At 44.5% G+C, this 13,910-nt stretch overlaps 1 protein-coding gene across 1 annotated transcript; it reads right to left on the bottom strand.

The window, feature by feature from the left end:
- Positions 1 to 6,674: 6,674 nt before the first annotated feature.
- On the bottom strand, positions 6,675 to 13,726 carry LOC130296604 (cytochrome c oxidase assembly factor 3 homolog, mitochondrial). The gene is made up of 2 exons (XM_056548316.1): positions 13,500 to 13,726; positions 6,675 to 7,063 (listed from the first exon to the last, which is right to left on the bottom strand). Exons 1-2 carry the CDS (start codon positions 13,672 to 13,674, stop codon positions 6,960 to 6,962), a joined length of 279 nt encoding a protein of 92 aa, XP_056404291.1. The 5' UTR covers positions 13,675 to 13,726; the 3' UTR covers positions 6,675 to 6,959.
- Positions 13,727 to 13,910: the final 184 nt, after the last annotated feature.

Here is a 13,910-nt window from a genome sequence, read left to right as displayed (position 1 = left end):
CAATGCCTTCCTCTTGCAGGAACTGCTGACACACTCCAGCCACATGAGGTTTAGCATTGTCTTGCATTAGGAGGAACCCAGGGCCAACCGCACCAGCATATGGTCTCACAAGGGGTCTGAGGGTCTCATCTCGGTACCTAATGGCAGTCAGGCTTCCTCTGGCAAGCACATGAGGGCTGTGCGGCCCCCAAAGAAATGCCCCCCCACACCATTACTGACCCACGCCAAACCGGTCATGCTGGAGGATGTTGCAGGCAGCAGAATGTTCTCCACGGCGTCTCCAGACTCTGTCACGTCTGTCACATGTGCTCAGTGTGAACCTGCTTTCATCTATGAAGAGCACAGGGCGACAGTAGCGAATTTGCCAATCTTGGTGTTCTCTTGCAAATGCCAAACGTCCTGCACGGGCTTGGGCTGTAAGCACAACCCCCACCTGTTGACTTCGGGCTCTCATACCGCCCTCATGGAGTCTGTTTCTGATCGTTTGAGTGGACACATGCACACTTGTGGCCTGCTGGAGGTAATTTTGCAGGGCTCTGGCAGTGCTCCTCCTGCACCTCCTTGCACAAAGGAGGAGGTAGCGGTCCTGTTGCTGGGTTGTTGCCCTCCTACCGCCTCCTCCACGTCTCCTGATGTACTGGCCTGTCTCCTGGTAGTGCCTCCATGCTCTGGACACTACGCTGACAGACACGGCAAACCTTCTTACCACAGCTTACATTGATGTGCCATCCTGGATGAGCTGCACTACCTGAGCCACTTGTGTGGGTTGTAGACTCCATCTCATGCTACCACTAGAGTGAAAGCACCGCCAGCATTCAAAAGTGACCAAAACATCAGCCAGGAAGCATAGGAACTGAGAAGTGTTCTGTGGTCACCACCTGCAGAACTACTCCTTTATTGGGGGGTGTCTTGGTAATTGCCTATAATTTCCACCTGTTGTCTGTTCCATGTGAGATTGATTGTCAATCAGTGTTTCTTCCTGAGTGGACAGTGGGATCTCACACAAGTGTCAGTGACTTGGAGTTACATTGTGTTGTTTGAGTGTTCCCTTTATATTTATTTTTTTTGAGCAGTGTATGCAGGACTCCTTTCTCCAGGGAACTGCATTGTCAGCAAATAAAAGGGATCGGGGCCCTAATTGGAGAATTATGGAAAACAATGATAAATAAACACCAGTTTTTTTTTTGTCCAGGGGCAAAATCAATCGCCATATGTCGGATTTCGGAACTGAAAGGGGGGGGGGGGGGGTCCGTACACCACTACAGAATCTCAGCCAACAGCCTGAAGATATTCCACATGGAGATTCTGTCAGCAGCAGGCACCGCTGAAATCCATCAGCACTAGGATCGCGCAGACCTTTGTCATCACCATTGACGGCAATGCAGTCGGCGCAGAATTCCGCCAATAGGACATCTCTACAGATGAGGAACAATATTATGACATACAATGTAGGTATCGTAACAGAGGCCTCCAGATTACACTATATACAGGCTGGATTCGCAACGACCAGAAATACGGACCATCTTGAGAAGCTTATGGGTTCTTGTTCGAAACAAATTCTCTACTGTAGGTTCAACATGCCCAGTCCTAAGTCCTCCATACAGCTGCCATCACAGGACAGGCAGGAGGACCTTATACACCAGTGGTCTTCAACCTGCGGGCCTCCAGATGTTGCAAAACTACAACTCCCAGCATGCCCGGACAGCCAACGGCTGTCCGGGCATGCTGGGAGTTGTAGTTTTGCAACATCTGGAGGTCCGCAGGTTGAAGACCACTGTTATACACATTACAATTAGAGATGAGCGAACTTACAGTAAATTCGATTCGTCACAAACTTCTCGGCTCGGCAGTTGATGACTTATCCTGCATAAATTAGTTCAGCTTTCTGGTGCTCCCGTGGGCTGGAAAAGGTGGATACAGTCCTAGGAGACTCTTTCCCAGGAATGTATCCACCTTTTCCAGCCCACCGGAGCACCTGAAAGCTGAACTAATTTATGCAGGATAAGTCATCAACTGCCGAGCCGAGAAGTTCGTGACGAATCGAATTTACTGTAAGTTCGCTCATCTCTAATTACAATGTCCAGCAGATGCCGCCAATTTCTACCAACCACAATAGCCCTCATTTACTAAGAGTGCAGTGTTTATATCTGAGTGTTTTTTTGTTTTTTTTTATTTACTCCGTGTATTTTTCTCCCTGATTTACTAATGTGTCGCACGGGAAAAAAATTTTGTGTCGCACGGGTTGGAAATTGTGTCGCAAGCTAAATTTTGAAATTAGAAATATCTCCGAGATGGCAAAGCAATTCCGAGCGGAAACATCTGCCGTGGAAATTCTGCTGTGTAAGCATAGCCTCAAAAATGCCCAAAATGAATAATTTTTATTTATGAAACTAAATTATATTATTTGGTTAATTTTTGGTTAAAAAATACAAATTTTTCAAAAAAAAAATTAATAAATAAAAAAAAAAAAAAAAAAGGGTGTCTGGCTTGCTTTAAATAAAGTTCAGTGCAATGATTTAAAAAAACAAAAACAACAATAATGAATTATATATTCTACAATAAAAAGTATTAAAAAAAAAATATATATATAAATAAATTTAATTAAATTATTATTAAATTAAATTTAAAATTAAATTTTAATTTAACTTTCAGATTGGATTAAATAAATGTATGAAACATTTGTTTAACTAATATAAAATAGCATAAGACATGTTTTGCCGCATAAACCCTCCATTTTTACTTTTTCCCGACTGCCCAGAGCTGTAGGGTTTTCTTTAGAGATGAGCGAACTTACAGTAAATTCGATTCGTCACGGACTTCTCGGCTCGGCAGTTGATGACTTATCCTGCATAAATTAGTTCATTAGTTCGTGATGAATCGAATTTACTGTAAGTTCGCTCATCTCTAGTTTTCTTCTTCACAAACTCACATTTTTGTGGAGTATTTTCTCACATACTCGGAGTGTTTTGGGAGTTTTGTCAGGAACACGCCCCTTTTTCAATAACCACGCCCCTTTTTCAATAACCACACCCCTTTTGTAGGGTTTTCAAAACTCTCTGAGTGATGTCGGGTCATTAGCTTAGTAAATTAGCTTAGTAAATGAGGGCTAATGCGTATGGACAGTTTTAATATGCAGTGTGCATTATACACAGTATATACACGCTTCTAATTTTGCAGATACAAGGCTTCAGGTTAACCCCTTAAGGACTACAGGTTTTTCCATTTTGGTTTTTTCCTCCTCACCTTTTAAAAATCATAACCCTTTCAATTTTGCACCTAAGAATCCATATGAGGGCTTATTTTTTGCGCCACCAATTCTACTTTGCAGTGACATCAGTCATTTTACCCAAAAATCGACGACGAAATGGAAAAAAAATCATTGTGTGACGAAATTGAAGAAAAAACGCCATTTTTGGGGGCTTTCGTTTCTACGTAGTACATTTTTCGGTAAAAATGACACCTTCTCTTTATTCTGTAGGTCCATACGATTAAAATGATCCCCTACTTATATAGGTTGGATTTTGTCGCACTTCTGGAAAAAATCATAACTACATGCAGGAAAATGTATGTTTAAAATTCTCATCTTCTGACCCCTATAAATTTTTCCGCATATAGGGCGGTATGAGGGCTCATTTTTTTGCGCCGTGATCTGACGTTTTTAGCGGTACCATTTTTGTATTGATCAGACTTTGTGACTTTGCCCCGGGAGCTTGTGACGTCATAGCTCCGCCCCCTCAATGAAAGTCTATGGGAGGGGGCGTGACGGCAGTCCAGAGTAGAAGCAAATCCCCATAGCAAACCTCTTCTACTCTGCGCAGTTCCCGAGACAAGCAGAGATGTCAGCAGAGAGCACTGTTCCCAGACAGAAAAGAACAACTCAACTTCAGCAGCTGATAATTATAGGAAGGATTAAGATTTTTTAATAGAAGTAATTTACAAATCTGTTTAACTTTCTGGAGCCAGTTGAATACCCCTTTAAATAGAGGGATAAGACACAGGGGCTTACCCAGAGGTCATGTCCCTGGAAATAAGTGTGGGCACTCACCCAAGATATCCACTTCACCACCTGGGCTTACCCCGCCTTTCTCCGTTGAGAATACATAAATGTTTGGCCGTCCTGAGTGTTCATGAGTATGGTAAGATCAGGAGAGGTGGCAAAATAAATGCTAAAGGGGTACTCCACTGGCAAACATTATTATTATTTTTTTTTTATTAACTGGTGCCAGAAAGTTAAACAGATTTGTAAATTACTTACTTACTGAGCTGAGCGGGGGTCCCTGTCGCGGGTGGACTTTCCATAGCTGAGGGAAGGACGCTAAATCCCTGTAGTGGCGGGGTTCCCCTTACCTTACATACCTTCTTAGTATGGGAGGCGAGTCAGGCTCCACAAAGGGTTCCGGGTGCTCTGCAGGCGGGGAGCGCTTATGGCCGGCGTTGTAGTAGCTCATCTGGGGATGGAACCTGCTGCGGGACTACAGGAAGTTGCTTGTATGTTCCCCTACTGGGCACGGGAAGCGGCGCAGGGCAGAGGGCCTACGCAGTCGTGAATGACAGTCTGGGGAATGACACGTGTCTTAATCCTTCCAGTACTTATCAGCTGCTGTACGCTCCACAGGAAGTTCTTTTCTTTTTGAATTTCCTTTCTGTCTGACCACAGTGCTCTCTGCTGACACCTCTGTCCATTTAAGGAACTGTCCAGAGTAGGAGCAAATCTCCATAGCAAACCTCTCTTGCTCTGGACAGTTCCTAAAATGGACAAAGGTGTCAGCAGAGAGCACTGTGGTCAGACAAAAGAAATTCAAAAAGAAAAGAACTTCCTGTGGAGCATACAGCAGCTGATAAGTACTGGAAAGATTAAGATACGTTGGATTAAGAGACGTCGGGAGTGACAAGAGCAGTAAAGTCGGCCGTGCCCAGACTGTCATTCACTGCGTAGGCCCTCTGCCCTGCGCCGCTTCCCGTGCCCAGTAGGGGAACATACAAGCAACTTCCTGTAGTCCCGCAGCAGGTTCCATCCCCAGATGAGCTACTACAACGCCGGCAATAAGCGCTCCCCACCTGCAGAGCACCCGGAACCCTTTGTGGAGCCAGACTCACCTCCCCAACTAAGGAGGTATGTAAGGTAAGGGGAACCCCGCCACTACAGGGATTTAGCGTCCTTCCCTCAGCTATGGAAAGTCCGCACAAGACAGGGACCCCCGCTCAGCTCAGGCTCCCTTAGGGACAGGAAACACACTGAGGCTGGAGAGGAGGGCTCTTCTTTTTATTCTCAGGTTTCCTGTCCCTATGGGCAGAGTCCCACTCTCAGGGGGTGCTGTCATGGCGATGGGGAAAGAGACCTAACTCACAGCGTGCAGAGATATGCGCTGGGATAAGATGTCTGACTGCAGGGGTCCCACCGCTGGGGATCCCCGCAATCTTGCATTGGGCACCCACCTCTTTGAGCTGCACGCCGCGCTGCCAGCTCACAAACTGCCGCCCCCTTCCATAGACTTGCATAGCGGGGGCGGGGTGTGACGATACTCCGGCCCCGTGGTCGACACCCGGCAGTTTGAGAGCTGGCAGTGCGGCGTGCAGCTCAAAGAGGTGGGTGCCCAATGCAAGATTGTGGGGGTCCTTGCAGAGGTAAATGTGAAAGCAGCTGTAATACTTCAATAAAGATAGGCCATTCAAAAAAAAAATACGTCGGGATGTTATTCATAAGTGCTGCGGAAGATTAGCTCTGGAGAACCAGTCAAGTAGCTGTAAGATAGCAGTCAGAGACAGGGACAGGGAAGTACATTTTATACAGGGCTTTTCCTGTCTTTATTTTTCAGCAACTAAACAAATCCAGCCTCATACTTCAGGCACAAACAAATAGAAATCTTTCCTCTCTGTACAGGTGGCTAACTACCAGCCACCCAAAAATGTGTTACACACAAAGTCCCCTTTCTAAGGCGGCCCACCTCAGGACTTATTTCTTGCTTTTACCATATCTCACTTTCCCTGGAAAAGATAGGTGCTACCTGAAACCTGGCATTCACATTTGACAGGTACCGCAGGAAAAATATTGATCTCTGCTGCAATAATGCTTAAAGGGGTATTCTGAACCTCTCTCTTTGTGCAGCCTTATCCAATCAGACACTGAACCTCTCTCTGTGTGCAGCCTTATTCAATCAGACACTGAACCTCTCTCTGCTGCTCAGAGCAGGAGGGTAGGAGCTTTTCTCAGAGCGTGAGCTGGACGGCAGAGAACTGCTGCAATAATTCTTGGAAAATGTAGTATCTATGAATATGAAGCAGCCAGAGAAAACCACATGGGCCACAGTAGCCATGGATATCAGGCCGGATCATTTACAGGGAACATATCCAGGAAGTGTGGTGGCTTTGGACTTCTTTCCCTCCCCCCCCCCCCCCCCCACTATATATATATATATATATATATATATATATATATATATATATATATATATATATATATATATATATATATATATATATATATATATATATATATACACATACATACACACACACACACACACTTCCCTGGAGTACCCCTTTAATTACATTGGGGACTGGGGGGTATTTATAGGTAATGTCTCCTGATGCAGCGAGCTATACTCACCTGCCATTGCTGCGTTGTTCTCAACTTTATTAAATATTTTTTTTAAATAGATATACTCATTCTAAAGCAGCCTTTGTACATTTTATTAATAAAAGGATGACGAATTCACATAAATGGAAGATGCGAAAGATCCACCAATACGAAGCCTTCACACTGCAGAGGGTTTGGTACAGAACATTCAATATATTGCCAGGTATTTGTCAATGAGGTTATCTTCTGATGAAGTGTCTATTCCCGGAGGGGAATTTACTGTATTTGTAGATTAAATCTCTGTTTAGATTATTTTGTATTATTTGGGGGGCAGGAGAATCCATGATCCTTTGTAAAGCGCAGTCCGTATTGTAACATCCAGTCAGTTCGATGACGTTTTGCGATAATTTGCCCGCACAACTTTGGCTTCATCTTCGAGCTCATCCAGAAACTTCTCTTGAGACACAGAAAAGAAGGTGTATCCGTCTGGGGATTAGTTAAGAAACCCAAGAAAATTTATGGAACATAAAAACATTATTCAAGGTTAGGAGATCGGACTGATGTTCCCAGAAGGCACCTCGGGAAGCTGGATACTTTGTCAGTACCGACCTGCGGACGAGTAGCAGAACCAGATGGATTGAATCAAAAGAAGATTTTTATTCCAGGGGTAGACAACGCGTTTCGAGAGGTTAAAACCCACTCTTCGTCAGGTCAGGATGACCTGACGAAGAGTGGGTTTTAACCACTCGAAACGCGTTGTCTACGCCTGAAAGAGTAGAACCAGATTGATTGAATCATAAGAAGAGCTTTATTTCAGGGGCAGACAACGCGTTTCGAGAGGTTAAAATCCACTCTTCGTCAGGTCAGGATGACCTGACAAAGAGTGGGTTTTAACCACTCGAAACGCGTTGTCTACCCCAGAAATAAAGCTCTTCCTTTGACTCAATCAATCTGGTTCGACTCTTCATTTGCCGATCGGTGCCGACAAAGTATCCAGCTTTTCAGGGGGCCTGCTGGGATCAGCTAACCTCGAATTGCAAAGCCTGTATCAGACCTGGAACAACGGGAAAAACTATGCAAAATACAGAAGAAAACTAGGCCTAATGCCGGGTTCACACCGTGTTTGGACCCTGAGGCCTATGTTACTTACCAGCAAAAAGGTACGTGGCGGGCGCATTCATTGTAACAGATCAAACGTAGTGAACGCATTCAATAATTTTCCACAAATGTCCACCAAACTTTCATTTTGCAGTAGACCACTACATCAGGTCCATTAAAGGGGCACTCCGCTGCTCAGTGTTTGGAACAGATTGTTCTGAATGCTGGAGCCGGCAGCTCGTGATGTCATAGCCCCACCCCCTCATTTAAAGTCTATGGGAGGGGGCGTGACAGCTTGGGATTCGCAAAGCCCGGCCGCCACGCCTATCCTCTCCTTTCAGTGCTGGGACCGCTGTGTAGTAAGACGCCCCTCCCTTCCTCTAGTACTGCACCTGCGCGGTGAGCGCACAGGCAGCGGGAGCGAGCATTCACTCTGTCAATGCGGGGCGGAGGCGCACGCACACCTCAGGAGGAGCGGATGCGCTGTGTCTTACTATACAGCGATCCCAGCGCTGAAAGGAGAGGATAGGCGTGGCGGCGGCGGGGCTTTGCGAACCCCAAGCCACGCCTATCCGTCTGTGCCTGACCGCTGGATAAAATTTATTTTATAAGTTATAAAGGAAGGAGGAAAAGCGATAAAGGTTTCACTCAGGTTATGGACATCTGTAACAACATTGAAGTAGTCTGGGGGGGGCTAAAAACTCATGACTAGAGATGAGCGAACTTACAGTAAATTCGATTCGTCACAAACTTCTCGGCTCGGCGGTTGCTGACTTTTCCTGCATAAATTAGTTCAGCTTTCAGGTGCTCCCGTGGGCTGGAAAAGGTGGACACAGTCCTAGGAGACTCTTTCCCAGGAATGTATCCACCTTTTCCAGCCCACCGGAGCACCTGAAGGCTGAACTAATTTATGCAGGAAAAGTCATCAACTGCCGAGCTGAGAAGTTCGTGACGAATCGAATTTACTGTAAGTTCGTTCATCTCTACTCATGACCGTTGCGCTTTGCACGGCCGGATGAAGCGTCACCTATGACGTGAAACGATTTGTTGCCCTTTGCACACGCCCCCCCACACCTGTTTTCCACTCGCCCGCTATCCTGCCCTTTTGCTGTTTGGAATCTTACCTCTATGCATTTTCCAGATTAAAGGGGTACTCGGGTGGAATTAAAAAAAATCTTAATCCTTCCAGTACTTATTAGCTGCTGAATACTACAGAGGAAATTATTTTCTTTTTGGAACACAGAGCTCTCTGCTGACATCACGAGGACAGTGCTCTCTGCTGACATCCCTGTCCATTTTAGGAACTGTCCAGAGCCGCATGTCAGCAGAGAGCTCTGTGTTCCAAAAAGAAAATAATTTCTTCTGTAGTATTCAGCAGCTAATAAGTACTGGAAGGATTAAGATTTTTTTAATAGAAGTAATTTACAAATCTGTATAACTTTCTGGCACCAGTTGATTTAGAAAAATAAAAATAAATAAAAAAAACTGGATTGGCGAGTGTGGTCCTTTCTTCTATATGTGTATATACCTGTCTGGATCTATTCTTCTGCACCCTGTACACCGGGAACCAGGTCGGTCAGTCAGCATTTTTGTCCATATATATATATATATCTCAACTGGCTCCAGAAAGTTAAACAGATTTGTAAATGACTTCGATTAAAAAAATCTTAAACCCTCCAGTACTTATCAGCTGCTGAAGCTGAGTTGTTCTTTTCTGTCTTTAGCGATAACACCTGTCTCAGGAACTGTCCAGAGTAGAAGCAAATCCCCATAGCAAACCTCTCCTGCTCCGGACAGTTCCGGAGACAGACAGAGGTGTCAGCAGAGAGCACTGTGGTCAGACTGGAAAGAACAACTCAACTTTAGCAGCTGATAACTATTGGAAGGATTTTTTTTTTTTTTTTTTTTTTATAGAAGTCATTCACAAATCTGTTTAACTTTCTGGAGCCAGTTGATTTAAAAAAAAAAAAACTTTTTTTTCCTGGAATACCCCTTTAGGCGGTGTTGTCCAAAGTGGTGGTGCCGCCGTTATTGCTGTTTTTTTTCTTTCTTTTTTGAGTGTCTTGTAATAGATCGAGCGCTCACTCCCTGCCTCTAGTGACCGCTTTTCTCTGCATAACACAGTGTAGGTGTTTAAGCAGGTTACACAGGGCCACCGCGGGCAGGGGAGCCCTGCGTGTCAATCACCAGGAGGGGGAGACGTGACATCAGAGAAGAGGCACTGCGGACCGGGCCACGCCTCTCTCCGACACTAGGGGGCGGTATATAATGTGTCGTCACTATATCCAAGTGAAGTCTAGTTTCCTGCATATAAAACTGCTGAGTAATACTGATGTAACGTCACCTGTAATACATCTGCAATGAGGAGCAGTATTACACATTACCAAAAACACCTTCTGGATTCAGGATTACAGAATATTACCAATATGTTTGTGTCAGCAGGTAGTAAGTAGCCTGCAATTCATTTTATTATTTCCACATATTTACAGAGGTTTTAAAGGGGTACTCCGCTGCTCAGCGTTAGGAACAAACTGTTCCGAAAGCTGGAGCTGGCGCCGGGAGCTCGTGACGTCATAGCCCCGCCCCCTCATGAGCGGAGTACCCCTCCGGAATTTATTTATTTATTTTTAAATTAACTGGTGCCAGAAAGTTAAACAGATTTGTAAATTACTTCTATTAAAAAAATCTTAATTCTTCCAGTACTTATTAGCTGCTGAATACTACAGAGGAAATTCTTTTCTTTTTGGAACACAGTGCTCTCTGCTGACATCATGACCACAGAGCTCTCTGCTGACATCTCTGTCCATAGCAGCATATGTTTTCTATGGGGATTTTCTCCTACTCTGGACAGTTCTTAAAATGGACAGAGATGTCAGCAGAGAGCACTGTGCTCGTGATGTCAGCAGAGAGCTCTATGTTCCAAAAAGAAAAGAATTTCCTATGTAGTATTCAGCAGCTAATAAGTACTGGAAGGATTAAGATTTTTTTTAATAGAAGTCATTTACAAATCTGTTTAACTTTCTGGCACCAGTTGATAAAAAATAAAATAAAGTTTTCCACCGGAGTACTCCTTTAAGGGCAAAATGTATAGAGGGTCTATCTTTTGGATAGGTCATTATTATCAGGTAAGTTGGGGCTGACACCATGCACCCAGGATGATCAGATGTTTGCCAGACCACAATACACAGAGACAAAAGAGCAGGAAGCGGCTCCCTACATTGTGTAGGTTAAAGGGGTACTCTGGTGGAAAACACATTTTTTTCAAACCAACTGGTGCCTAAATATTATACATATTTGTAAATGACTTCTATATAAAAATATTAATCCTTCCAGTACTTAGCAGCTGCTGTATGCTCCACAGGAAGTTGTGTAGTTCTTTCCAGTCTGATCACAGTGCTCTCTGTTGACACCTTCTGTCTGTGTCAGGAACTGTTCAGAGTAGGAGCAAATCCCCATAGCAAACCTATCCTGCTCTGGACAGTTCCTGACACAGACAGAAGGTGTTAGCAGAGAGCACTGTGGTCAGACTGGAAAGAACTACACAACTTCTTGTGGGGCATACAGCAGCTGATAAGTACTGGAAGGATTAAGATTTTTACATAGAAGTAATTTACAAATCTGTTTAACTTTCTGGCACCAGTTGACTTAAAAAAATGGTATTCCCCCCCGAGTACCCCTTTAATGCAGCTCAGCTATCATTCACTTAAAAAAAAAATTCTTCATCACTTGTCTGAACAATCATTCAATTGCTTATACAGATAAATGCAGGACTTAAAGGGGTACTCCACTGGCCAGCGTTTGGAAGTAAATGTTCCGAACACTGTTTTTTGCGCTGCGGGGTTCGGCCAGGCCATTTGTGACATCGCAGCCACGCCCCCCACAATGCAAATCTATGGGAGGGGGCGTGATGGCCGTCACGCCCCTTTCTATAGACTTGCATTGAGGGGGCGTGGCTGTTATGTCCCAATTTGGATCACCGCACCCCCAATGACGCTTGTAACAATGATTTGCTGTCGGATAATAATTTTGCAGCACTATCTAGATATTGCTCGGCCCCGGCTAGGAGCCTTGAAGCCCAGGTCCTGAATGCAGCCGGGGGCCGCTGGGTATGGGGTGGGACAGAGACGTCTCCATGCTCCCTGCCTCCGCAATTACAGTGCGAGCGGCTGATCAACTAACTGATAATGAAACTTCAGCCCTAGCATAATCCATTCTCCCTCCACACCAGCCATTTATAGTACTGTATAACACTGGAGGAGCATAGCAGGGAGAAGTATGTGCTGTGCTTGGCCATAGAAGTAAGGGAAAGGAAGTGTCTGTGTGTGTACTACTGGCTAACAGCTCAGCACTGGTTCCCTGAATTGGACAGAATGAGAAACAGCTGTGCACCATGGAGGGGACTCACCCTGAAGGGTTAATTACCCAGGCAGGATTATACATTTTTAGAAGAGAACCCCCTGAACAAGCCCAATTCTTACTGCAGTTCTTCTAGCCCTGACAGGTAACAGGAGAAAGTGTATGACGGTATATAGACAGTATATATAGACAGTGTACAGTAAATACACTAGGCAGTGTATACAGTATATATAGACAGTGTATACAGTATATATAGGCAGTATATACAGTATATAGACAGTGTATACAGTATATATAGGCAGTGTATACAGTATATATAGGCAGTGTATACAGTATATAGACAGTGTACAGTAAATACATACAGTATATACATTAGACCAGTGGTCTTCAAACTGTGGCCCTCCAGATGTTGCAAAACTACAACTCCCAGCATGCCGGGAATTGTAGTTTTGCAACATCTGGAGGGCCACAGTTTGAAGACCACTGCACTAGACAGTATAGATAGACTGCACTAGACAGGTATATATAGACGTTGCACACGGTATATATAGACAGTGCACATGGTATAGACAGTGTATACAGTATATATAGACAGTGTACACAGTATATATAGGCAGTGTATACAGTATAGACAGACACTATATAGGCAGTGTACACAGTATATATAGGCAGTGTACACAGCATATAGGCAGTGTACACAGTATATATAGGCAGTGCATACGGTATATATAGGCAGTGTATACAGTATATATAGGCAGTGCACACGGTATATATAGGCAGTGCACACGGTATATATAGGCAGTGCACACGGTATATATAGGCAGTGCATACAGTATATATAGGCAGTGCATACAGTATATATAGGCAGTGCATACAGTATATATAGGCAGTGCACACAGTATATATAGGCAGTGCACACGGTATATATAGGCAGTGCACACGGTATATATAGGCAGTGCACACGGTATATATAGGCAGTGTATACAGTATATATAGGCAGTGTATACAGTATATATAGGCAGTGCATACAGTATATATAGGCAGTGCATACAGTATATATAGGCAGTGCACACGGTATATATAGGCAGTGCACACGGTATATATAGGCAGTGCACACGGTATATATAGGCAGTGCACACGGTATATATAGGCAGTGCACACGGTATATATAGGCAGTGCACACGGTATATATAGGCAGTGTATACAGTATATATAGGCAGTGTATACAGTATATATAGGCAGTGTATACAGTATATATAGGCAGTGTATACAGTATATATAGGCAGTGTATACAGTATATATATAGGCAGTGTATACAGTATATAGGCAGTGCACACAGTATATACAGACAGACAGTGCATACAGTATAGACAGACAGTATATAGGCAGTGTACACAGTATATACAGGGGTGACTATCTTTCCATACAGATCTATGTGCACGGAGAGGTCATTACACGGGAAGGATACAGATGCTCAGCACGGCGCCTCCTATGGCCAGGGCGGTGAATATATTCTTACTCCGCAGCCTCCCGGAGTTCTTCGCCCAGTAAGCCGTGTTCCTCCTCCGCTGAAGCTCTATCTGTTCTCTGCTCCATTTCGCATCCATAGAGTTTGACCCCTGCGCGCTTCCGTTCTCCGCCATGTCTGGCTGTCAAACCGCGCCGGCCTCTGACGTCATCGGCAATGGTCCGCGCACGCGCACTGAGACTACCCGAGTGCTATTCTGCTCAGCAAGGACCTCCTGACGTCAGAAGATCAGATGACACGATCTAGTCATGTGACTAGGTAGCGCGGGCTCTGAAACACTCGGGCTCTCAGAGAAAAATGGTTTCCCTGTCAGAATGTAGTGAAGTGATTTACATGGGACTGTATGTAATG

Source organism: Hyla sarda, chromosome 12, assembly GCF_029499605.1.
Source record: "Hyla sarda isolate aHylSar1 chromosome 12, aHylSar1.hap1, whole genome shotgun sequence".
NCBI lineage: Eukaryota > Metazoa > Chordata > Amphibia > Anura > Hylidae > Hyla > Hyla sarda.
Note: the sequence above shows the minus strand (reverse complement) of the source record. Positions and strands in the feature narration are given on the sequence as shown.

What these genes read in the sequence shown, in the direction of transcription:
- LOC130296604 (XM_056548316.1), bottom strand. Translation starts at nt 13,674, where the DNA reads ATGGCGGAGAACGGAAGCGCGCAGGGGTCAAACTCTATGGATGCGAAA. An exon ending in AGGCGCCGTGCTGAGCATCT is followed by an intron (nt 7,064 to 13,499) that starts GTATCCTTCCCG and finishes ACTAATCCCCAG; the next exon opens with ACGGATACACCTTCTTTTCT.